The sequence below is a fragment of the Caretta caretta genome, chromosome 4, assembly GCF_965140235.1.
Source record: "Caretta caretta isolate rCarCar2 chromosome 4, rCarCar1.hap1, whole genome shotgun sequence".
Lineage (NCBI taxonomy): Eukaryota > Metazoa > Chordata > Testudines > Cheloniidae > Caretta > Caretta caretta.
The window spans coordinates 65,367,575-65,395,352 of record NC_134209.1 but is presented as its reverse complement, the minus strand read 5'-3'; the positions used below and the strand labels follow the sequence as shown (position 1 = coordinate 65,395,352).

At 39.6% G+C, this 27,778-nt stretch overlaps 1 protein-coding gene across 6 annotated transcripts in view; it reads left to right on the top strand.

The window, feature by feature from the left end:
• The window catches only part of ZNF827 (zinc finger protein 827), a 162,940-nt gene that overhangs the window by 82,281 nt on the left and 52,881 nt on the right, over positions 1 to 27,778 (top strand). For all 6 annotated transcript variants that reach the window (XR_007356237.2, XR_012668099.1, XR_007356239.2 and 3 more), the window contains exons 6-8: positions 932 to 1,171; positions 1,894 to 1,951; positions 9,253 to 9,356. Coding sequence is in view for 3 of the 6 variants with exons in the window: in XM_048846963.2 (XP_048702920.1) it covers positions 932 to 1,171; positions 1,894 to 1,951; positions 9,253 to 9,356 (402 nt within the window). In the remaining 3 variants the exon portion in view is untranslated. The remainder of the gene's footprint in view (positions 1 to 931; positions 1,172 to 1,893; positions 1,952 to 9,252; positions 9,357 to 27,778) is intronic.

Sequence of the window (27,778 nt, the reverse complement as noted above, 5' to 3'; positions counted from 1 at the left end):
ATTGGATTTGGAGAGTTGGACAGGAAGGGTACTATGGGTTTGTAGTGTTTTAAGAGAAAATTCCTATGCCTGTTATCGAAAATGGGTTTTAAGAAAGAGAGGAGGCATAAAAATGTTCCTCCTAATATATTTGCTCTTAACATGTGCATAGGATAACTTTGTGTGTGTGATGAGGTTTCAGCTATGCACCTTTGGGAACTGGTGTCCAGCTGTGACATCATTTAAAAAAAACAAAAACCTTGGCCAATTAGAATATGACTGATTAATCAGTGCCCACAGCCAGTAAATTAAATAACTATAGTTTTTTTTAAAAACAAAAATACGTTTTTGGGCAATCTTCCCATTTCTGTTTAGAAAAATAGTCTGATGAATATAATTCGGATAGGTTTAAGAGGGGTAGCCGTGTTAGTCTGTATCAGTAAAAACAACGAGGAGTCCTTGTGGCACCTTAGAGACTAACAAATTTATTTGGCATAAGCTTTCATGGGATATAACCCACTTCATCAGATGCCTGGAGTGGAAATTACATTAAGAAGGTATAATATACAGCACATGAAAAGATGGGAGTTGCTTTACCAAGTGAGGGGTCAGTGCTAACGAGGCCAATTCAATTAGGGTGGATATAACCCGTTCCCAACAGTTGACAAGAGGGGGGTGAATATCAACAGAGGGAAAATTTACTTCTGTAGTGCTAACGAGGCCAATTCAATCAAAGTGGGTGTGGCGGATAGTGATTCCTGCTCTCCCCTCCAGAGATCTAAATCAGACCAGTACCACTATACTCAGCTACTTGCTTTCAGTCCTGTTTATGCTGATATCCTAGTAATATGTAAAACTAGCATTTGTTATTCCTCCTTACTTGCTTTGAAAATTTTTAATTGAATTAAACAATTTTGTTTGTTGTTTTGTTTATTTTAACACATATTTGCAGCGGAAAGTTACAAGGAAACCCAGATGGTAAAGATTAAAGAAGAACCAATGGAAGTTGACATTCATCAGTCCCAGCCCTCAATTTCACCCAGCCAGACTGTTGGTTACAGCTCTTTATTAGGGAGAGAGATTACTGAACACATACAAAAGGTACCAGAGGGCCGAGTGCTCCCGGAGAGAAACCTCTTCAGCCAGGATATATCAGTGAAGATGGCTTCAGAGCTGCTCTTCCAACTGTCAGGTAAAGACGGTAGACATAGCTACCACTGTGTGCTCTTTGGAAGTGGAATTTAAAGAACAAAAGAAGATAGCTAACATTGTTCTGATTTTACACACAGTTAAGTCTAGTATGGTATAGAAAATAATAGAAATGAAAAACACTTTCTTCTATGCCTTACATTAGAAATTCAAAAGCTTCCCCATAATATTGGCCAAGAATTCTTTAGCTATTTAGAATACGGTTTTGGGTGTTGTCAGTCAGAGCAGTTTCATAACATTTTAACTGTTTTGGAAAAAACAGAGTTCATCTCTTGTGTCTTGAAAGCTAATTAAATAATTCCTGACAGCTGGTAGATACAGATCTGAAAATAAAGTAAAGGAGGGTTTCTGTGCACGACATCTATTGGAATAAGCACGTGATGGTTGCAGCATCAGTAGTTCTTCTGACTGCTTTACAGATTCCCACTCACAGAGGGGGCAAGCAGCAGAGAACACAGAAAGGTTTTCATTGCCATAAACTGAACGAATGCAAGAATTGTGAATAGTGATGCTAAAATGTGCAGCAAGACTAATATTGTGATAGTTACAGTTTAAAATAAAAATGATTCTAGTGTTCTTAGCTCATTCTAATTATTGGATAAAAGTTTTCCTGTACTGTAGTATAAAGCAGCAAGGATATAAAATAATTAAAAATCTGAAAAAATGGTTCTCATGCTAATTAAAATTATCTTTGTTCTTCTGCAGAAAAGGTGAGCAAAGAGCACAATCACACTAAAGATAACACCATCAGAACCACAACCAGGTAAGTTCCATCCATGTAGTGCTGCAGCATAAATTGCATGGGTTAGCTTTACATTGCAGTTCATAATTTAAAATGACACCATTTCACAATTGTAATATCATATTATAAATGTAAGATAGTTTTCTGTGTCCAGGGTAACATATATGACTAAAAAAATTAGGCCTATAAATCAGTGCATATTATGAGGCCATAAAACAAGACAAGATGGCACCTTGGCACCATACCAGAGCTATCTGTGGTAATGATTCTTCCTTTCCCTGACCAAATGTGCAAACGTTCCACTGGAAATTGATTTTCCTAGTTTATTTTTTTCTGCAAAACAAAATGTTATTTCAGTAAATTATAACTTAAAAGAATATCAGGGACAATTGGTGAGTAAGGAATTATCTGACAGTACAGTTTTTAACATTTTTTTTGTATTGGTCCATGTCTTGTGATTCATTTTCCTGACAAACTCAGACTTCTCAAATAACAGTTCAGTTTTGTGATTTGGTCCCACTGAGATGGACCCTCGTAGTTTCTTTCAGGTATTGTGTGAGGTAAAAACTAGTGAAATATTTGATGTAGACTAATTGTCAGGGTTAGGAAAATGGGGCAAAATTGGCAGAGAATTAAGAGAACTAACATATGATTCAACCAGCCTATATTCTTAGAGGGCTGATGTACAGTATGTTGCATGAGAACAAGCCCATAAGGTGCTTACGTTTAAATGAGGAATGGTGACTTATGTTTCTGATATAAGGAGCTTCCTAATCTCTTCACTAAATGGAGGCTGGGAGATCTCTTTGAAAACTGTATTGCACTAAGCACTTATTTACCAAACCTCCTCTTCTAACTCTGCCATTCAGTTTGAATTAATATTATACATTATGTACAATATATAGCCAAAGGGCTATATGAATAGCACTTTTTTCTAAACGCTTTGTATGCATTTAAGAGAGTAAACAAAAGAGCACATTGAATTAATAATGACTTTATTCTCTTGGAGCTGGTACCTAGCTTAACTTCAGGACTTTGTATGTTAATTATGCCTTATATTTAAGATAAGACTAGCTGAGATCTCAGCATGTCAAATGAGTACTTTGCTCTGTGAGCCTGAAAATTCCAACTTCATGTTAGAAGCTAAACTGCATAAGGTATGCAGTGAAGTGTAGGTACCTAAAGAGAATTTGCTCACCTCAAAAAGTTTCCCTCCTCTGGCAATTTTCACATCTACTTTGAACCCATTATCCATAATGTTCTCATACCTGTGCTCAATTAGATGGGAAATAAGTTTGTAGGGTTTAATGGACAGGAACTTTTTACTGTTCTTCAGCCAGCCTCGGAGTGTATTAACTCACAAATATTTGTATTGAACCCTGTCGGAGGCCTCAGGGTTCTGCCACACCCATCCCAGGAAAGGAGCAGTGCAGAGGTCCTCCAAGCAGGCTAGAGTGGCTGCAGGTGAAGCAGCCAATCAGGGCCCAGGAGAGCCATATAAAAGGAGCTGCAGAGCCCCACAGGCAGTCCTCAGACTTATGACACAGTTGGTTCCTGAATATCGCATCTTAAGTTGAAAATGTCGTAACTCGAATTTTCCATAGTAACAATGTCAGATTGAGTGTCATAATGTCGAAACCAACATCATAAAGTTGCAACACAGTGACAGTTTATAAAGATCGTAAGTGACATTCGTCGTAACTCTAACATCGTAAAGTCGAGGACTGGCTGTAGTTGTTTGCTGTTTGGAGCAGGAGAAGAAAGGACTGCAGGTCTGGCTGCTTGGAAGAGCAATAAGGTCCCATATGGTTTGCTAGCAGGGATCGCGGGAGCATTGAGGAAGCTCTTGGCTGGTTGCTAGGACTGAGTAGGGACTGAGCCTGGGGAGGGCAGCAGAAAGATAGTGTCTCCCAGGAGGAAGCCCTGGGGATACAGCTGCATTCCAGGGCTGGACTACTTAAAGACCAAAGCACAGGGAGGGCTAGCGAGAGAGACAGGCCCCGGTGGACCGTATACACCAGAAGGGGTTTGTGCTGGTTAACATGCAGACAGTGACTCGGACGGAGCGCTGAGTCGCTGAAGACCTGCCTGAGAACCACTGAAAGGCGTCACCAGAACTAAAGAATGCAGACACGCCCAACCAGAAGGGGGCACTCGCGAGAGGTGGGTTCCAACCCCATTACAAACACCTAACACTTTTTAGGCACTACTGTAATATACATCATAAAAATTTTAAAATGTCATTTGGTCACCACCAAGCGAGGGCTAGTAGGACTCACGTCAAGTGTTCTAGCGTTCCTGATTCTTATCAGCTGAGCTTATAACTAATACTCAGGGCTGCCCAGTGTTATGCATCTTGCATGAAACATCTTTGGCAGCCCTGTCACATACCATGCATTTAGCTAGGCTGCAGGAGTACCCTGTAATTGCTGCTGCTGTTCACTAGGGGCTGCCGTAGTGCCTGCTGAACAGGCAGCTTCTCTGCCTTCCTTTGGTGCTCCCCTTGCTGGATCTGAGCAGGGCAGGGGCAGCCAGGAGGAGATGATGACGGCGGCAGCAGCAGCAGCAAGAGCAAGCAGAGGAGGCAGTGGCAGAGACAGAAGTTGAGGGGGCCCATTACAGACTCCAAACGTCCCCAGCTTTCCTCCCATCATCCTCCAGACACAACCACTCCGCTTCCCCTTCACTCATCCACTCTCAGCCTCTGGCTACTCCCTTCCAGCAGCATCCCCATACACTTTCACCCGTCCTCAGCCAGCTTCCCCCAACATCCAGTCACCACCGAGACCCACACTCGGTTCCCGTCTGTTTCTTACAGACATCTACAGGCACCTTCCCTCAACCTCCCCACTGCCACCTCTGCCAAAGCAAACCCCACCCACCAGCACTTAGCTACTCCTCAGACCTGCAGATGGCCTCCTGCACCCACCCATCCAAAACACCCTAGCTTCTTCCAGCACCCCCCCCCCCCAGCACATATGATGGCTGCCATCTTGAGCAGCATATTGGAGATTGAACCAGTGGCCTCCAGAGCTTGAAACAAAGAGCCAGTCTTTATAGTTGGAAGCTGTAACAGATTCATTCTTTGTGGATAAGGCAAAAGAGGTGCTTGTAACATTTACCGACCAGTGGATTACTTTCTCTGGACAAAGTATAGCTCATCCTGGGCATCTGAGGCTCACAGCCCTTTGATTCCTATATGTGCCCCTGCTTATGTGAGACAACAGCTGCTGCCAGCAAGCTCCCTCCATCCTGAGCCCTGTCGGGTGTCCCCCTGCTCTGTGGAGATGGGGTACAGGAGGGGGGGCAGGAGTGGGGGGGACACCCTGACATTAGCACCTCTCTTCTCCCACACCCTCTCTGCACAGCAAGCAGGAGGCTCCTGGGAGCAGCTCCAAGGCAGAGGGCAGGAGCAGCACTTGGCAGTGGGGGAGGGACAGCTGAACTGCCTGGCAATTGATAGCCTGCTTGGCAGCTCCTGCACAGGGAACTTAGGGGAGCGGGGAGCTGATGGGGGGCTGCCGGCCCACCCTGGTTCCAAGCCCCCACCATCTAGCTGCAATGGGCTGCTCTTCCTGAAGCAGTGGACAAAGTAGGCGGCTGCCAAACAACATTATAAGGGAGCATTGCACAACTTTAAACAAGCATGTTCCCTAATTGATCAGCAACATAACGAAACAACATTAACTGGGATGACGTTAAGTGAGGCGTTACTGTAAAACTTTAGAGCCTACAAGTCCACTCAGTCCTACATCTTGTTCAGCCAATTGCTAAGATAAACAAGTTTGTTTACATTTACGGGAGATAATGCTGCCCACTTCTTATTTACAATGTCACCTGAAAGTGAGAACACATGGTTCTCATGGCACTTTTGTAGCCGGCATTGTAAGGTATTTTACATGCCAGTTCTGCTAAACATTCGTATGCCCCTTCATGCTTTGGCCACCATTCCAGAGGACGTGCTTCCATGCTGATGACACTTGTTAAAAAAATAACGCATTAATTAAATTTGTGACTGAACTCCCTGAGGGGGAATTGTATGTCTCCTACTCTGGTTTTACTCACATTCTGCCATATATTTCATGTTATAGCAGTCTCGGATGATGACCCAGTACATGTTGTTGTTCATTTTAAGAACACTTTAACTGCAGATTTGACAAAACACAAAGAAGGTACCAATGTGAGAGTTCTAAAGATAGCTACAGCACTCGACCCAAGATTTAAGAATCTGACATGCCTTCCAAAATCTGAGGAGGACGAGGTGTGGAGCATGCTTTTAGAAGTCTTAAAAGAGCAACACTCCAGTGTAGAAACTACAGAACCCGAACCACCAAAAAAGAAAATCAACCTTCTGCTGGTGGCATCTGAATCAGATGATGAAAGTGAACATGCGTTGGTCTGCACTGCTTTGGATTGTTATCAAGCAGAACCCGTCGTCAGCATGGATGCTTGTCCTCTGGAATGGTGGTTGAAGCATGAAGGGACATATGTATCTTTAGCGCTTCTGGCACATAACTATCTTGCAACGCCGTCTATGGGAGTGCCATGAGAATGCCTGTTCTCACTTTCTGGTGACACTGTAAACAAGAAGTGGGCAGCATTATCTCCTGCTAATGTAAACAAACTTGTTTATCTTAAAAAGAAAAGGAGGACTTGTGGCACCTTAGAGATTAACCAATTTCTATGAGCATAAGCTTTCGTGAGCTACAGCTCACTTCATCGGATGCATTCAGTGGAAAATACAGTGAGGAGATTTATATACACGGAGCCACAAGTACTCCTTTTCTTTTTGCGAATACAGACTAACACGGGTGCTACTCTGAAACTTGTTTATCTTAGGTTTCAGAGTAGCAGCCGTGTTAGTCTGTATTCGCAAAAAGAAAAGGAGAACTTGTGGCACCTTAGAGACTAACCAATTTATTTGAGCATAAGCTTGCGTGAGCTACAGCTCACTTCATCGGATGCCACTAGTACTCCTTTTCTTTTTAAAAAAAGGAGTACTTGTGGCACCTTAGAGACTAACCAATTTATTTGAGCATGAGCTTTCGTGAGCTACAGCTCACTTCATCAGATGAAGTGAGCTGTAGCTCACGAAAGCTCATGCTCAAATAAATTGGTTAGTCTCTAAGGTGCCACAAGTACTCCTTTTCTTTTTGCGAATACAGACTAACACAGCTGTTCCTCTGAAACCTTTTCTTTTTGTTTATCTTAGCGATTGGCTGAACAAGAAGTACGACTGAGTGGACTTGTGGGCTCTAAATTTTACTTTGTTTGTTTTATATTTGAATACAGTTATTTTTTGTACATAATTCTACATTTGTAAGTTCAACTTTCATGATAAAGAGAGTGCAGTACAGTACTTGTATTAAGTGAATTGAAAAATACTATTTTTTTATCATTCCAGTGCAAATATTTATAATAAAAATAAATATAAAGTGAGCACTGTACACTTCGTATTCTGTGTTGTAGTTGAAATAAATATATTTGAAAATGTGGAAAAAATCCAAAAACATTTATATAAATAGTATTCTAGTTATTGTTTAACAGCATGATTAATCGCGCAATTAATTTTTTAAATCACTTTGACAGCCTTAGTAAATATAAAAATTAGCTGATTAAATGTGATGTGGAGCAGCACAAAATTTGGCAGCTATGAGTACTAGATTTCTTTGACTTCTGTCTAGATAATGTCCGTGTAGTACAATAAGGAGAGTAAAGAGAGTGAATGGGGAAAAGAAAAGAGAGGTTTACTAGATCAGTTTAACTGTAATTATCAGTGAGCTTCCCAATGGCAAATAACCTTTCATTGTGAATGCAAACCTCTCACTCAGACCACATCAGTAGAAATCATTGTCCTCTCTCTACAGGAGAAGATTGTGACAGGAGATGTGTGTCTGTGTCAGGTGCCACAAGTACTCCTTTTCTTTTTGCGAATACAGACTAACACGGCTGTTCCTCTGAAACCAGTCTTCAGATTGACAGTTATTGTATCCAGACCAGCAGGATTAACTTGCTTGGGCATGCTGCTGGCACATATGCTCTGATTCTGGACTCCTCACAGTGTAACACTTCATAAAACCCAATACTTTGTTCCGTGGCCAGAAAAGGTTCCTAGTTCTTTACAGAAGCAATGTGTTTCTTTACAACTTCTATTTAATTTTTTTTTTTTTAAGTTGGCCAGATCAACTCAATGAAAATGTTTAGCTATCCCCAAACTTCCCCCGCAAAAGTATGCCAGGTTTGTTCTGTACATAATTACTAATTACTTGTGATGGTACAGTGCAGATGTGGTTAATCCCATTCTGGAAACAATCACTTCCTCCATCCTGCCTCTTGATGCCTTTTAAAATACAGTTGTCCCTATCTATTATACATTCTCAATTTAGCAGCTATCAGGTTTAAATGTAATTTTCATTTTGTTCTGGGTTAAATCATATTTAACATGCAAGGGAAAAAGAATGACTTTCCAACAAATAGACTATTCTTTTCTATTTTAATTTTTGTGTACCTCTTGGTATTTGTATTGTAGGCAAGTCTTGTTTCTGTTCAGGTCTTTAGCTGCATGCAAAATGAAACTGCTCTATGACATATGACAATCAGTATCAAAACTAACTTCTTATTAACTGTTACGGTGAATAAAGAAGGTATACTTTCAAAGTCAGATGAAAGTGAATTCAAAATAGTGTTTGTATTCTGCGGTCTTTGAGAAGGCACCATTCTGGTCAGTTATAACAATTTTTTCCTGCTTCTGCATTTGATTATTTGATAAAACTGTCCAGGATAGGGAAGGATACAAGGAAAGCCAACTAAACTTCAGCTGAGTTGCAGAATACCACGTTAAAAGAGAACCACACCGGGTATTTCATGACTTGTTTAGAATTCCATTCCTAATTATCTTAACTGATTAGATAGTTAAATGCTCTCATTAAGAGATATAATCAAAATAATCCCACTCCTTCCCTGCCTCCCACAATAAAGTTCAGATTGGATAGAAGAGTACAAATTTAAAAAAAAAAAAATCAATTCTTAGTTACTGATACATATCTTGATGTTGGGTTGTCACTAAATTATCCTGAAGTGATGCCATTAAAAGCATTTTGGAGAGAGAGTTTTCACTTTGAAAGGAAATTTGATGTAGGGGTGCCACTGAAGTAAGACCACTGTATGCAGCATCACATACTGCATCTGTTTCAGTAGGAGCCTTATACACCAAAAAAACTTAATTGAACATGAGCTGTAAAAGTATTAGGATCAGCTGTCACACTTACTTCTTTAGCTAGCCAGTGTTTTGTTTACTAAAAAAAAATCTCTTTCCCCCTCAGCCCGTTCTTTTCTGAAGATACCTTTAGACAATCGCCATTCATTTCCAACTCAAAAGATCTCCTGCCCAATGAAACTGCTCTTCATGGAAGGATATCAGCACCAGGTATGGCCTTTTTTCTATTTAATTACTTTTAATTTGTTCAGCATAAAAAGACCTGTGACAATATTTACTAGACAAATTTTTGACTAGACAAAGACAAATATTTACTAGGTATTCTAGATATAGTCCTATCTGTACTATATTTATTCAGTACTTTAATCATCTATATCTACCCTTAATAAAACTTAGTTTGCTGTGTAAAAACAAATAACTCAGCCACCAAAAAAATGAATATTTTTAAAAAAATTTTTTAAAAAAACAGAATAAGTTAAGTTTCTTCATAATTGCCTGAGCACTTATGTTATTAGCCTTTAAACAACTCTCTCAAAAAAAAACAAAGAAAAACACCCAAAGCAAGAACCTAAAAAGGATGTACCTCAATATTATAAATTGAGTGTATTTCTTTTCACATCCTATATTTAAGGGAAGTATAAAGCTGTCTGATAAGAAATAATTATTGCCCTCTGACTCCCTCATTGGTGACTAAGCCCTTCCAACTCATAAAATACAGGAAAACTCCCTGTAATTTCTACATATGCAGTTCATGTGCCTGAACGGTTCAGCTTTCCAATACAATTCTCTTACCCATATCATTCATTTAGGACCGTATCCTGAAAGGTGATCAGCACCTCCTATAGCATGCTGAGTGTTGTCAATACCCATTAGGAGATAGCAACTCTCAGCATCTTTCAAGATGTGCTCAGAACTGCAGAAGACATAGCCTGTAGAGCCAACATTCTTGTACCATACCAGAAGAATCATACCACAACATGAAGTCTTGATTTATATTATCAGAATTATTGCAATTAAATTATGATTGTTCTCAAGAGTCAGTGTTTTAACTGAGGTAATTGGAACCATAGTGTATGTTTTTGTATCAGATAAGTTTCAATAGTCAAAAAAAAGTAGTTATCCAGAAAGCGATTGCTCAGGAATCATTTTTAACTATTGGTTTGTCCCTTATTGTTACCATTTACATGTAGCATATAAGGGCTACTTATTTAGTTATTTATATATAATATATTGGTTACAAAGTGCATATTGTTTACTGGTCATATTGTAAGGAGTCTATATGTTGGATCAATATGTAATTTGTATGGATAGGTATGCATAAATACTAGTTTCCTTTTCATTGTTTACTGCATACTTTTGGAATAACTCTATCTTATGAGATTTTTCATCACTTTTCACAAGCAAATAACCCTTTGATAAATGAGGTTTGGAACCGAAATGTTGAAACAACTTTACAGTAGCAATGTGGTAGTGATTTAAAAAAATAAAAATAATAATTATATATAATGTATAATCTCAGAGAGCTGATAATTCATTCTTTGTTAGTAGAAGGTCGTAGTCCTTCTCTGTTTCTGGTGGAAATTGTGGATGTTCTGGAATGAATGAATAAATAATCCATGGTATCGTCAAATCTACCCCCAGGAGCTTCCTTCTAAACAAAATCTGTTTTAAGCAACCACTCAATAAATGGACAAATTGACTGATTAAATAAGGTGTTCTAATGACAGATCAGAATTGTACTCAGTACTTTGGGACTACTTTAGGTTGGTCTCTTAAGATAGGACATTACCTAATAAGAGTTGTGTCCAGTACTTCAGAAGTTCTTAACCTTTTTCTCTCTGAGTCCCCGTCACCAACCCATGCTACAAAAACTCCAGGGCCAACCTGTGCCACAACTGTTTTTCTGCATATAAGAGTCCGGATCAGCATTAGAGGGTAGCAAGCAGGGCAATTGCTCAGGGCCCTATGCCACATGGTGCTCTGTAAAGCTAAGCTGCTCAGACTTTGGCTTCATCCTTGCACGGCAGGGCTCAGGCTTGGGCTTTCTGCCCTGGGCCCTATCAAGTCTAACGCCATGCCTGCTTAGTGAACCCCCTGAAACCTGCTTGCAGCCCCCCAGAGAGTCCTGGATCCCCAGCTGAGAACTGCTGCTGTACGTGTTTCAGTGTGTTTTCAAAAAGCTTTGGATAAAGTCCCTCTGAATATAGATATAAGAAAGCTTGCTACTATAGAGTGAGGAATAGAGTCATGTCATGGAGTAGAAGCTGATCAAGACATAGGGTACAAGGAGTAAACATGGCTAATTAGTATGGAAATTGATGCTGTAGTAAAAAGATGTACTTACAAACAAGGCTGTGCCATATATTAATGAGTTGGAAGAGCAACTGCATAGTGAAACTTGCTGAGAACACAACATTATTTAGGTTAATCAAGACTCAGAAGGATTGTGAGGAAATCCAGAAGGATCTAAGAAAACTCGGCAATTAGGCAATGTGAATGCAGATTAAATTTAATAAAGGTAAGTAAAATACACATGGAAGGAACTGTTTAAACCATTTATATCCAAGTCTGTGCAGAAGACAGTTTTCTTGAAGATTGGTCTGAGTCTGTGGAATGAACTCCCACAGACCAACTGCAAGAGTTAAGGTCTAGGTCGTGTCAGGTGTGAAAACAACCGGACCCTCTCAGACTGGGTCAGCTCTCCTCCACCTCCATGTGGGGGTCAGTGGAGTGGCAGCTAGGTACCCTGCAGCTGCTTGCCATCACCACCTTGCTATGCTCTGTATTGTGAAGTGAGTGTGCCAAGGAGTTGCAGGGCCTCTTTTATTCTGCAGTGCACAAGAGACAGCAGTGCACTGAGGTGCAACTTACAAGCACTGTTTATATAGCTACTTTTAGGGCAGTAGCACAAGCCCCACTTGCCTAAGTCTTTTGACCTGGGCTGGGATGCTCACTCCAAAATGCTGTTTAGACATACCTTTAGTTGACAGCAGCAGTGTCCATGTGAACACTTAGTTGCGGCAGGCTAACGTGGGGTAGATTTACACCCAAGCTTTCCACAAACTAAATGTTCATGTAGGCAAGCCCTAAGAATTAAAAGTGAAATGAATTAACATCAGAGAAAAAAGACCAGCAGCCACATCACATGAAAGAAGAGCTACTGTCATGTTGCACCACTTTGGCTGGGCAACCAAGGAAATAAGACGGAAATTGCAATAGCTGTCTGAACTGCAATCCAGTCAACATGCTAATAATTTGTGATGAGTCATGACTTTGAGGGGAAAATGTAGTATCCTTTAAAAGTAATGCCTAAACTAAATATCTTTAAGAAGGCCCCACACCAAAGGTTCTTGAGCAAAATAAGTAGTCATGGGATAAGAAGGAAGGTCCTCTTATGAATTAGTAACTGGTTAAAAGATAGAAAACAGAGGGTAGGAATAAATGGTCAGTTTTCACAATGGAAAGAGGTAAAAAGTGGGGTCCTCAAGAATCTGTACTGGGACCTGTGCTGTTCAACCTATTCATAAATGATCTGCAAAGGGGAGTGAATAATGAGATGGCAAAATTTGCAGGCAATACAAAATTACTCAAGATAGTTAAGTCCAAAGCTGACTGCAAAAAGTTACAAAGGGATCTCTCCATACTGGGTGATTGGGCAACAAAATGGAGATAAAGTGCAACGCTGATAAGTGCATAGTAATGCTCAGTGGGGAAAAATAATCCCAACTATACATATAAAATGATTGGATCTAAATTAGCTGTTAACACTCAAGAAAGAGATCTTGGAGTCATCATGAATAGTTCTCTGAAAACATCTACTCAATGTGCAGCAGAAGTCAAAAAAGCTAACCATGTTAGGAACCATTAGGAAAGGAATAGATAATAAGACAGAAAATATTATAATGCCAATATACAAAACCATGGTACCCACATGCCTTGAATACCCCATCTCAAAAAAGATATATTAAAGTTGGAAAAGATACAAAGAAGGGCAACAAAAATTATTAGTATGGCATGGAACAAATTCTATATAAGGAAATATTAAAAAGACTGGTACTGTTCGGCTCAGAGAAGAAAGGACTAAAGGGGGATATGATGGAGGTTTATAAAATTATGAATGCTGTGGGGAAAGTGAATAGGGAAGTGTTATTTACCCCATCACATAGCACAAGGGGTCACCCAATGAAGCTAATAGTCACCATGTTTAAAACTAACATAAGGAAATATTTCTCCACCCAACATACAGTCAACCCATGGAATTCGTTGCCAAGGGGTGTTGAAGGCCAAGTGTTTTAACTGGGTTAAAAAAAGATTTAGATGAGTTAATGGAGAATAGGTCCATCAATGCCTCTTAGCCAGGATGGTCAGGGATGCAACCTCCTGTTCTGGGCATTCCGAAGCGTCTGACTGCCAGAAGCCAGGACTGAACAACAGTGATGGATTACTTGATAATTGCCGTGTTCTGTTCATTCCTCTGACACATCTGACACTGGCCGCTGTTGGAAGACAGGATACTGGGTGAGGTGAACGATTGGCCTGAACCAGTATGGCTGTTCTTATATTCTAATGTTTGGGGGACTTTTTTTCTTCTTTTCCCTTTGTTTATCGAACATTCCCATCTCTTCCTGTGGAGTTGGTATCAGCCAAATAAAATAATTTTTGATAAAGAAAATAATGACCTGTGATCAGCAACTGTTCTGTGTACATTGAGAACTTTATTGTTAAGAGCTATCAATCCAATATCACACACAGTTTTCACAAAAAATTAGTACTAGTCACACACACAATACATTTTAAGAAAACTAAAAAAACACAGTGTTGCACAGAATCACTATAAAGAGACTCCACTTTTCACATTTTAATTCATTGAGCCTATCTGAGAGAGAATCTCATTTTATTTAACAATAAATAGAGAATTTTAAACAGATTCCACTGTACTTGATTTGGAAATAAAAAGAGTAATAGGTGGGAGGAGGTTGAAACTCAGTTCTCAATTAAACTCTTCCATGTCACTGCGGCTTGATATTTATATAACTGTGAGAGATGCAGACATTCATAGGTTCCAGGATCAGAAGGGACCATTGTGATCATCTATAACACAAGCCTTTGAACTTCCCTAAATTATTCATAGAGTATATCTTTTAGAAATACGTCCAGTTTTGACTTTAAAACAGTCTATGATGGAGACTCCACTACAACTCTTGGTAAATTATTCCGGTAGTTAATCTCTTTTGCTGAATTTGTCTAGCTTCAACTTCCAGTCATTGGATAGTGTTTTACATTTCTCTGAAAGAAAAGGAGTACTCGTGGCACCTTAGAGACTAACCAATTTATTTGAGCATAAGCTTTCGTGAGCTACATCTCATTTCATCGGATGCATACTGTGGAAAATACAGAAGATGTTTTTATATACACAAATCATGAAAAAATGGGTGTTTATCACTACAAAAGGTTTTCTCTCCCCCCACCCCACTCTCCTGCTGGTAATAGCTTATGTAAAGTGATCACTCTCCTTACAATGTGTATGATAATCAAGGTGGGCCATTTCCAGCACAAACCCAGGTTTTCTCCCCCCACACACACACCAACAGGAGAGTGGGTTTGTTTGCGGGGGGGTGGGGTGGGGAAACCTGGATTTGTGCTGGAAATGGCCCACCTTGATTATCATACACATTGTAAGGAGAGTGATCACTTTACATAAGCTATTACCAGCAGGAGAGTGGGGTGGGGGGAGAGAAAACCTTTTGTAGTGATAAACACCCATTTTTTCATGATTTGTGTGTATAAAAACATCTCTTGTATTTTCCACAGTATGCATCCGATGAAGTGAGCTGTAGCTCACGAAAGCTTATGCTCAAATAAATTGGTTAGTCTCTAAGGTGCCACAAGTACTCCTTTTCTTTTTGCGAATACAGACTAACACGGCTGTTACTCTGATACATTCTCTGCTAGATTAAAGAACCCACTATTAAATATTTGTTCCCCATGAATATACTTAGACTGTAAGCAAGTCATAACTTAACCTCCTCTTTGTTAAACTAAATAAAATGAGCTTTTTGAGTCTGTCACTATAAGGCATGTTTTCTAACCCTTTAATCGTTCTTGTGGCTCTTCTGTGAACCCTCTCCAATTTATCAACATTCTTCTTGAATTATGGGCACTAGAACTGAACAGAGGATTCTAGCAGAGGTTGCACGAGTGCCAAATACCGAGGTAAAATAATCTCTCTACTACTCTCAGGATTCCCTTGTTTATGCATCGTTTGGCCACAGCATTATATTGGGAGTTCATGTTCCGATGATTATCTACTGCAAGCCACAAATCTTTTACAGAGTCACTGCTTCCCCCATAACAGACCCCCCATTCTGTAAGTATGGCCTACGTTCTTTGTTCCTAGATATGGACATTTACATTTAGCTGTATTAAAACACATATTGTTTATTTGGGCCCTGTTTACCAAGCAGCCCAGATTTCCCCAAATCATTATTGCTCTGTCCTCTTCATTATTTACCACGCCCCAAAATTTTTGTGTCATCTGCACATTTTATCAGTGGTGATTTTATTTATTTTAAATAGCACAGGGCCAAGAATAGATCCCTCTGGGACCCCACTAGAAACGTATCCATTCGATGATGATTCACCATTGCAGTTACATTTTGAGACCCATCAGTTAGCCAGATTTTAATCCATGTAATGTGTATGCCATGTTAATTTTATTTTTCAAGTTTTTTAATCAAAGTGTCATGTTGTACAAAGTCAAATGCCTTACAGAAGTCTAGTAACACTAATGCCCTTATCAACCAAACTTGTAATCTCAGCCAAAAAAAAAAAAAATCAAGTTAGCTTGACAGGAACTATTTTCCATAAACTCATGTTGATATGCATTAATTACATTGTTCTCCTTTAGCTGTTAATTAATTGAGTCCCATATCAGCCTCTTCATTATCTTGTCTGGGATTGATGTCAGGCTGACAGGCATATAATTACCCAGGTCATCTCATTTACCCATTTTGAAAATTGGCACAACATTAGCTTTCTTTCGGTCTTCTGGAACTTCTCCAGTGCTCCAAGACTTATTAAAAATCAACATTAATGGTCCAGTGAGCTCCTCAGCCAGTTCTTTTAAAACTATTATCTGGAGCTGCTGATGTAAAAATGTCTAGCTTTAGCAGCTTCTGTTTAACATCCTCTAGAGATTCTAGTGAAATGGAAAGAGCTTTATCACTCTCTGAGGAGACTGTCATGTTTTTTTCCCCAATACAGAACAGAAAAATGTACTGAATACTTCTGCAGTATTATTGATAATATAATTTTATTGATAATTCTACCATTTCCATCTAGTATTGAACCAATAACATTGTCAGGGTTCTTTCTGTTCTTACAGTATTTTAAAAATTCCTCCTTACTGTCCTCAATTCTGCTAAATTTGTTTCTTGTCTTTTTGCTTTCCTTATCAGTTTTCTACAATTACCAACTTTCGGTTTATATTCATTACTATCAATTTCCCCTTCTTTCCATTTGATAAATATTATTTTTCTGTTTTGTATAGCTGCCTTTCACTTAGTTTTTAATCCATATGGCATTCTTCCTTGATTGTGGCTTTTGGGGTATCTAGTAAGGTGTTCTTCAATGATTCCCAATTATCATTCACATTTTTCTGATTAAATTCTTCCTCCCAGCTGATTTGGCTCCTGTTTTCACTTTTGTGAAATTGGTACTATTAAAGCACCAGGTGTGGGCATGTGTATATTCAGCTTGTACATTATAAATGTGATCAAGTCACGATCACGTGTATCTAAGCTACCATTAGTTTTCAGTTCTGTGATCGGTTCCTCTCTGTTAAGACAAGGTCTAATAAAGAATTCCTCTGGGTTGATTGCTACACTTTGAGGTAGGAAATTGCATCTATAGTCTTAAGAAATTCCAAGGATGTTTTAGTACTGGTAGAATGAGACCTCCACATGTCACTTGATTACAACAATTTTTTCCCCCTACACCTTATAGTTAAGTGCGTAAAGACACTGTTATCCTTTTCCCTAGCATGATATGGTGATCTGTAACAGACACCAACTAATACCCCATCTTGCGTCTTATTGGTTAGGACATTGATCCATAAGCATTCAAGATCATTTTCTTCTGAGTTATCAGTGACTTTGGAACAGGTAATACCATTTTTTACATAGTTCTAGTCCCTTTCCTCTTTTGCCCACTTGATCCTTCCTAAAAAAGGTTATAACCATTGATTTTAACATTCCTGTAGTGTGACTTGTCCCACCACATTTCAGTAATATCAACTAAATTGAATTTATTCTCATAAATGAGCAATTCCAATTCCTCTGTTTGTTCCCCAGACTCAGAATAGGCAATTCAAGAATTTCTTCTCTTCATGTCCTCTGGTTCCTTGATTAATTTTGTTTTCAAAATCTCAGTTTTGTATGTAGTGTTCATATCTTTTCTCTTTTTACCCTACCCTTTGCTATTACTTTAACACCTTTTGACTACTTCTAGACAGCCTGTCCCTGAGGAGTTTGGTTCCCCTTCTTCTGAGGGGGAGGCCAAACAAACTATCCAGGTCTGTAGTGGGTTAGCAGTGGTCCCACCCCTCTGGCTCGATTGGAGGCCACTCCGCTTCATTACGTCTCTGGGGCACTTCTCCCTATCAGTGATTAGAGCTCTGGCCCTTTGGCAGAACAGCACAATCCAGCAGTCTTAAGGAGCCCAGGCCCTCAGGCAGATCAGGGGAGATAAACAGTCTTCGGTTTCAAGTCCCTAGGCAGGACAAAGCAAACAAATAGTTGTAGAGCTCAGACTCTCAGGCAGGACAGAGTCTGTTTAGTGGTCCAGGGGTCTCTGAACCTTTTATGCAGGGCAGAGCAGTAGGCAGTCTATCATCTGATATTTTGGCTCAGGTAGACAGCAGACAAATGCAGGCCCCTTGGCCTAAGGTAGGGAGGGACGTGGGCCCATCATACTCTACCGGATCCCGGCCCAGGGCCATAACAGTGGCAGAAGGTTTAATCACTGGGTCAGTGGGGATCCTACCACAACACACTGACCAATGTTCAGGCAGCAACACAACCTACCTGTAGCCTGCTGTCCCTGGGCTACTTCCTACTCGTCCACCGTAATGTACCTGTGGCTTGGGATTGTCCCCTGTCTCTTTGGGGTATACTGTGAGCAGCAGTCCTGGCAATTTTTCACCTTCACCGGGTCAGTCTCCTCCAGGAGCAGGGCATGGCATAGTGCAGGTTCAGCTCCAGGGATCTGCAGTGGCCTGGAGCTGTCTGCTCCCTTCCCTGGTTTAGACTCAACTGAGTTAGAGGCTCCGCCTTTTATATTTCCTGTCCCGCCTCTTAGCTTCCAGGGGGAGGGGCAAGCTCAGCCTGGCTCTGCCCAGCAGGGATCAGAGAGTGGTCCCTCCCCTTCCGGTTCAGTTGGAGGCCACTCCGCCTCCGTACAAGACCCCTCTCCTCACAGAAGGTGGACCAATGTTCCACAAAAGCAAAACCCTTTACACTACACCACTTGCCTAGCCAGTGGTTCACTTCCTTCATTCACTTGTCGGACAGGACAAGATCTCAGAGAAGATCACTTGGACATGAAACAATTCAGAAATTATGACTTTAAAAAAAATCACTGATTTGCCTAACAAATTACAAAGAAGATATGAAGTTATTCAGAATGAGCAAATGGGAAGAAGAGGACATCTCTATTTCATGCCTTTTGAGACTGACTTCCATTGATAAGTATAGTGTAGTTCTGTATGGAACTGTATACCTAGGTCTATATCTCTAGATAGATTAAAATTTTAATCTTCTGTTGACTTTCTTGACCCTGAGACAATTTTTAATCTATTTTAATAGTTCTCCACTACCTTGCTGTCTCATTTGTAAATCAAATTGCTCTTCTGAAATACAGATAAGTGATTTCCACAGTTTCAACTTTTCCAGTCAGTTCAGCAATATAGTCAAAGAATTCAACTACAGTTTTTGAGGCCCAGTCTTTATCTATGAGTAGTTCTGAAATATACATTATTTTATTACTATTTTATCACCCATTTCTAGTTCAATGAAATACATATTATTTTATCATCCATTCATCACAGTTGAAGTCTTGTGACCTACGTCTTCCCTCATCCATTCTTAAATATTGGGACCCACTTGTTTATTGCCCCCACCCTTTTTGGAAATACTTGTTGTGAGGTGGAAACCAGGGTGTTGAATATGGTATAAATACCTAGATAGATTAGATAAATTGCATCCCAAAATTACAAAAAAAATCTATCTGGGCTTTTTCCAGTAGTTCTAATTACTTGAGTTTTGGTCATTTGTGCCATGACTAAATTTGCCCTAAAGTATCAAAAAAACAAAACAAAACAAAAACGAATAAACAAAACCAATTCCCAGCTCATTCCTGGAAAATGTATCTGTCTCACCATCAGTAACCTTCCACTCTTGTTCTCTAATAGCCTTTGTCTCCTTATTGACCTTACTTCCTCTATATTAGTGTCCATTAGTCCTATATTTAATCAATTTAAATTTTCCTGTTTTTACCAGCATTGCAACTTGTTTTTATTTATTTTTTTAGTTAAAAATCAAATAATATTCTGGAGGAATTTGTATTCTGATAGTCCCATCCATTTGCCCTTATGTCAATTATAACTCTATTCAAATCGGACAACTTGACTGATGAAATCAATGAAACATTTACACTGGTGCAACTGTGGTAAATTGTGTAACAAAGACACTTATACAAGTACAGGACCATTAATTAGACTGTGTAATTATCTGATTAAGTCTGTGATGGAGTGGCATTTTTCATAATATATACCCTTCTTTCCTCTCTCTCCATTCTTCCTGTATTGCTTTTTTTTTTCTGCAGCTATAGTTCAAAAATCTCACCGCTTTAGCAACATATCTTTAATATGATAAGTAAGCCATTCAGACTGTATAGGTTTCATGTTCTTCAAAATGGAGACCTTACAGTGTAAATCTCTTCTTTTTTAAACTATTTTTCAAGCCAGGCATTACATTTCTAGGCAACAGCACTAAAAGAAGAACTGAATGGATTACTTGACATCAGGGGCGGGGCAAAGCTGAAACTGTAACTGAAAAAAAAGTCATGAATGAGGTGACCATCAGCTCCAGTAATGGGACAAGATAGAAACTTTGCTTTATATTCCTCAATTCATATGTTAATTTACTTCCTCCAAACCACTCCCTCCATGAAGAATGCCACTCTATCACAGACTCAATCACACATTAAGGAAGTACAGAAACTGCTCCCACAATCCAGTCAGGGGCACAACCTTTCTTGTGCAATGGTCAGAACCACTGATGTATGTCTTCTGTCCCATCCCTCTCCTGCCTCACATCCTCTGAACTATCAAGTGAGACAAGGCAACAGTGATCATAATAGCACCATGGTGGCTGCAACAGTTCTGATTCACCATGGCTCTGCAGCTGACCTCCTTCTTGTGCATTCACCTACAGCCATTTCTGGACCTACTGTCAAAGACTGGAGACAAAACCAACCATCCCCCTGGCAGCCTGGTTTTTGCCTGGGCAAGAGACTTAAGAGAGATTGTGCTCAGAGGAGGTCCAATGCATCCTTCTCAATAGCAGGAAACTCTACAAGAAAGTTTTATGTTGCCAAATGGAATAGATTCGCCATCTGACAAAAGCATCATTGCTTCCTAAGGAGTCCAGGATTCCTCTTATCTTGTATGTCTCCTCTCCTTGAAGTCATCGGACTTACCTGTTATAAGTTCATTATAGTACATTAGCCGCTATTAGTGCATTTCATCCTCTAGTGGAGAACTGCTCAGTTTTCTGCCCCACAGTAAAGTTCTAAAAAGGCACTGTCAGGACATTCCTGTCAGTAGCAAGACCTACTCCTGCTTGAGATCTGAACCTGGTACTGCCAGAACGTATGAACCTGCCATTTGAACACTTAGCCTCCTGCCTCCTCTTGCACTTATCAGTAAAGGTGGTCTTTCTAACAGCTATCACCTTGGCCAGAAGAGTAGGTGAGCTCAGGGCCCTTAGGGCGGACCCACCTTATATGATCTTCCAAGGACATAAAGTATCTCTGAGATTGCATTCCAAATTTATCCACAAAGTTCTTTCTGACTTTCACTTGAACCAAACAGTTCACCTACCTGTAACCTCATAATATTAGAGAGGACAGGAAACACCACTCACTGAAGGTACACAGGGCTCTGGCCTAACCTAGGGCTTCATTCACACATTTATTGGGACCTATGCCTTGGTTCAAGACTCAGTTGGGGATGCTTCATTTGGTTCAGCAGTCCTGAGAACTGATACAGAAGACATCCTCTCACTCACATCCTCAATGAACACTGCTTGGGAGTCACCCACAGTGAAACACCTTTAGGGACCAGCACTCAGAGAAGAAAGGAAGGTTACTTACGTTACAGTAACTGGAGTTCTTCAAGATGTGTGGTCTCTTTGGGTATTCACGTCCTGTCCTCCTTCCCCTCTGCTCAGATCCTCTCAGATTTGCAGTAGGGTGAGAACTGGAGAGTCAGTCTGTGCCGCCCTTTACGCCCGCAGTTGAGAGCACGATGACATGAAGAGCACAGGTGCAAATCAACGAATACTGCTATTGGAAACATTTCCAGTCCCAGATGCATAGAGCACATGTGCACCCACAGCAAAAACCCATAGGGACCACATCTCAAAGAACTCCAGTTACTATGAGGTAAGTAATATTCCTTTTTTTCTTTGAATGCTTGTCCCTATGGATATTCCCTATGGAGGCAGGTGCAAAGGCATGTTCTGCAGCACAGTGTTGGGGTTGCCTAGAGATTTCTGTAGGTACCTCTTTATTTTGTCTATAAATCCAAATAGATAAAATAAAATATATTGACATAATCAATCAGACATAACAGACCTCTGTGACAAGCCCTGGACTTGCAGGAAATTCCCTATGGCAGAGTGGTCAATCAGTTTGAGTTATAATGGCTCCTGGTTCCTTATCGCCTTCATATGCAGTTATGATTTTTCATAAACAGAAAACTAATTTAAGGTATCTGTTATATGGTACGCTTTCTCTACATTGCTGCCCTTTAGAAGAGAGAGGATTTGTCAGATAGTCTTGTTACTCTCTAGTAGCAGGAGACAGATGACTCATTACAGCTTGTAGAAAGCTGTTCTAGGAAAGCCAGTTCACTTGGAATACTGTAGGAGCGGGCACATTTGGCATATTTCTTCCTAGAGACACAGATTTAACAGCATTTGTTCAACTTAATTTAGCATCAAACTATATTTCAGTGGTTCTGGCTTTAGCATATTGCATCACATTGTTCTTTATCTCATCATATCTTTAAATTCCCATGATCATGTGCCTAACTGAAGCATAGACAGTTACATTGTTGGACACGCATTCTCCAACTGCCTTGACGGACAGCTTGAATTGCATATAGCGAGCAGAGGGAATGGTGTTCCAGATCCCTGGCTCCCTTTCTGGGGCTATAACCAGCTAGGATGCGTATGATTCTAAGTTATTCTATTATATTCTGTCTCTATAGTACATTTCCGTTGTCACTTTTTCTAGGGCTGCTACCAGATAGGTTTGCATGTAATGCATATGTGTTCCCTAGCAGGGATGTCACGGTCACTAAGAATTCCATGTGTTGCAGGTCTCTGATATTGTAATAATGACCGTCTCCTGTTATCCATTATAGTCACTGTAACTAACGATCTCAGCAGCCAAACAAATCTTTCCATTTTGAAAGAATTTTCAGGGCATGGTAATGTGCAACTGTGCAGAACAATGAACACTTCAAAATGATTGCACAAAAGAGAAACTCACAGCATGAGGGTGTTTATGAAATTAATAGTCTATATGTGGCCTAGATTCTCTATTTACAGTACTTGTAGCCATCCATAAAAGAGGGAGAAAATAATAATGATGTGGGTTATAAGGTAGCTTTCTCACCTCTGGCCTGTAATTTCGTGGGTTCAAGTTAACCATTTTTTTTGTAGAAGATTGAACAAAACCCTAGCTATGACCATCCCATGCTCTTTGAGAACATTCAGGTCTGGATCAAAGCTGTGCAGCCCAAGCCCATCTCTAATTCAGACACTGGCAAAGTCCTTTGGGTAAAATAATGAAACCAAGCCCTTTTTTGTTGTTTAGCAGTCACTGTTTGGTGGCCTTCCAGGCAGAATTTAAAGATCTCTTTGAAGTATATGTGAAACTTGTGGTGTTCTGGCTATTACTCCTTTCCGCAGTATGACAGATGCTATATGCCTGGAACTAATGTTGAGCGCACAATGGCTGCTCTCTTTGACTGCAGAGTCACTGCACTCACTAATTACTTTGTAAACACTTCAAGGGACCCTCAGGATGAAAGATGCTATAGAAAACCAAAGTCTGGTCTATGTTTAATGACTGTGTGGAAGAGTACTTGTTTTATAACTGAAACATTGTGACTCTTGTTTTATTATGGGCTAATTTTAATTGGCACAGCCTTTCTCCTCTCACACTGTACATTCCTCCCACACAAGCAAAAATGTATATTTTCATTTTGTGTAATATCCCTTTTTGCATTTGTTCCTTTCTAAAGTGAGATCAACATTGGGTAACCAACACAAGAACAAAGTAAATTCAACAAATACCTTCCTGGTTTCATTCAAAATAAACCTACTCTGGATCCCAATCATTAAACCCAGCAAGCCAACGACTGTGTTAATAAATTTCACAAACACCAAATCCAGGGCAAAACAGCAAAAGATAACTGTTTCCTTCTGTGTGGGAAACAAAGCACGTGGGCAATGACTTTTTCACTCTTTCATACTGGATGAACCGTGGTAACATTTTTCATCTCTCCAAAGTCCATGTCATAGACGCAGTAAGAAACCTAGCACTTACTCCACCATAACCAACTTTACAAGAAGTAAAATAATTAGTCACAAATGTTTTACTGTCATTAGGATTTTAATATAAATACATAAAATGAATGGAGATATTACAAATGGAACTTTCTACACTGTCATTAAGTTGAGTGCTACAGATGTGTCATATATTAAATTACCAGCCGTGTGGCTCTTGATAGAAGGAGCCTTTGGTTTACAAATACTCGTTGTATTGTATTGGGCTCTTATTTATATGTGGGTCTAAATATGATGAAGCCCAAATTTTGTCTTGATTTTTTTATATCAGAATATTTGTGGAAATTTAATGTCAGGGTTTAGTTGTACTCCTTCCTAAATATGAAATTTACCTGAATACAAGCTAAACATAAAGTAGAAATAAGACAGATTTTTAAAACAACTTTTCTGTTTTTACTAACAAATGGAGACCTGTCCCAGACATTTATTTTAAAAGTTAATTTGGGACTCTCTCCTCCTCACCCCGTCTTCTATCTTGTGCACAGCTGTCTTCTACAACAGCTCAGTCCGCCTAGGAGGAAGTTAATTAAAAACAAATCCCATCAGCTACTAGTGAGGGTGGGCTGGCAGAAGACGTTTTTTTAAAAAATAGTACCTTATGAGAGGGTGGGGAGAAGACTTTCATACCTTTCTTCTAATGGCTTCTGAGTTAGACCTCAGTTAAAATTTACCACATTGGTTGTTGGGAGTTATAGTCAACTCCATTACGGGCAGCTCAATATGCTGACTAGACTGATGCCACAAAATGCTACTGGATACAAGATAAACAGGGAGAGCTCCTACATGGAATCTTTTCACCTCTTATTTGTGTGTGTGAGACAAGGTATAAAGCTCTCCTTAAGTCCCAGTATGTAAGGGGTTTCAAGCACAGCCCAGGTTCACTGTCTATCATGTAAGTGAGCTGCAGTGAGGTTGTAAAAGCAAAGGGGAAGGGGCTGCAGCTGTCTAGGGGAAAGGGTGTGTCCTCTCCCTTACTAGCTTGCTGAAAGCTGGAAAAGTGGCTGAAACCAAGTGTTCTGATCTTTTTGTATCGATAAAGCTAGCCCTGAGGAAAGGGACTTGATCTGAGCTAGTTTGGGCTGTATTTTTACCTCCCTCTACTAATGTATCTGCTCACTGGCTTAACAGTTTGTATATTATTTTTTGTGTAGCTTTTTGGCTGGAAAATTGAAAGGGTTGCTGAAGCCCAGAGTGAAAAATGTAACCATAAGGCAAATTCATTTTGTATTAACCTCGAACTTCTGGATGGAGAATATTAATATTAATCTCTGAGCAAATCCCTAATTGTATTATTGCCTTCTTTCTGTGAAAGAGAAGTCACCATTTCACCAGGACTCGTAAAGGAAAGTGTCACACTGACAGATAAAGCAAGCATTAAATCTGTACACTGCCCAGAATGGTCCAAAAGGTATGTATGAGTAGCCTAGATTGGTTTTGAGTAGGATTTTCTCTGAAGTTTATCATAACAAACTGAATTGCAAGGAACAAATAAACCTGCACTGGCTTTTATTAGAAGATAAGTGCATTCTATTTTCCAAATACAGTAGTCACTCAGACATACAGAAATAGATGCAGATTGGATTTCATAGCACCCAAAATAAATGTAACAAGCAATATAAATGAGCTAAAAATGATGGTGAGGTACATGGAACTGAATTAGGAGAGTAGTTGATGTAAATTCCTTATGGCACATACGTATCTCTCCCTTATGGTTGTAGTGAAGATATTTTAAAGAAGAAATCCCATCCATACAATAAAGTTAAAATAAATTGAAACATGCAAGAAGAACAGAGAACAGTTTCAGGTTCTGTGTTGGGAATGGATACATACTCTCTTTTTTTAAGACATACAATACTTTTTTAGAATAAGGCAAAGAGAATGACATTTTTTGTTACTCAGATGATTGATTGTCCAATTTGTCAGCAGTGATCAGTTAAGCTTTTAAAAGCATATATGTTGGAAGGAAAAGAGGATTTTTCATCAGTTTCACCCATTTTTCTGATTTTGTAATGACACAATTCCCTCAATGAAAAACTAATTCAATTTCCATTCCCCTCTCCCCTCCCCTCCCCTCCCCCCGGGGGGGAATTGTTTCTGCTACAGTTAGAAAATGAAATGTCAAACTGATTGACCTTCCACATCATGACCGTCATTAATGATGGTAAAGGTGTTAGATAAACTTCTGAAGCCAATGCAGTGATCTGAAAGGACTTCTGGTTGACGATGTTTTTGCTATCAGTGTTACTTTTCATGACCAGTGCCCATCTGACCTTAGTATATGTCATACATTTTACATTGCCTTTTCCTTTTGTCTTGGTAAAGACTGACGTTTCTGAGAAGGCAGTCCTGTTTATGACTCACATTGAAGAGGGCAGTACAATATATGGTTGAATTTGGGGCCTCTTCCATGTTATATGCAGTCTGAAGTTGATGAAAAACTACGTTTGCTGTAAAAACTAGTTTCTGTAAAGGAACTACAGCAGAATTATCTCTGTTTCAGGGTTTGTTTAAAACCTGCAAATCAGAGTAGCTTCACCAAGATTCATGAACTTGGACTGATTTAAAGTATGGGAAACCTCTCTAAAATGAGTGGTTTTTCATGATTTATCTTCAAACCAGAAAAAAACCTTGATGGCTTCACTTCATATTCCTGCAATCATTTGAAACTCACATCAGTGTGAGAAGCAAACTGGAAAAAAGTTTCACTTCATCCCCTATTTGTTCATATTGGATTTTAAATGACTCTCTTTAAAAGCAAGTTTTGAAGAGAGAGAGATGGGGCAAATAGTTTTGTATTTGTTTTTGAAAACTCACAGTTTAAAAAATAAAATCTCAAAATTTGAAAAGTACTTGCTAGGTTTTTGTTTGTCACTTCGGTACATTTTACAGGATGTGATATGATGTACCATGAGACTCATAGGTCTGTTCAATAGTTTTACAATGGTCACATTAAAATATTTCTCCTTTTCAGCTAGATAATTGCCACTTTTGTCCATCAAGGCTTAGCTATCCTCCTGAGTCTTTATTCTTGTCTGTTGGTTCAGTCCAACTTCAGACAAAGCACCAAAGGCAACTTGTGTTTCATTTTTGGCAACTGAGAACTCAAGCTAGGTTTAGGGTCAGATATCCCTCTGCCTCTCCTCAGAAGTCAAAGGATTGTTTGCCTCTGCATAGATAACAGCCAGTAACTTTATATTGCTTAAATCAACAAATTTATTCAATATGGAAAAAAAGAGAGAATCGGTTAAAATAAAAGCAAATCTCAAAGTTGTGGTATTCAGTTTAAGGTTACCATAAACCTTGCTGCTTAGGTGAAAAATTATTTGTATTACAAGTGAAGTTTATGTAGAAATGCTGTTTAAGGACAAGAGAAAATAAGTCCTCTCATCTTAGGCTCACCTATGTTGCTGTAATTTCCTCTGCCTCCTGTCTCCTAGTCTACCTCCTGTTTTATTCGGATTCCAGCTCTTATGTTTGTCACCATCTTTGTGAACTTCCATTTTCTAGCAACCTGGCCTATCCCTGGTGTGTGTGGTGGTGGATTCCTGCTCCCACCTTTCGTTGTCTCATCCAACCACTTTGCTTGAGCAGATAGTTGGCTGCATGTTTTTCCTGACTCCTATCTGAGGTTCATTAAAGTTCCATCTCCTCATTATCTCCCTTCATGGAAATAGACATCTTTATCTATCACTTTTCAGTGACTTCTTCAAACAC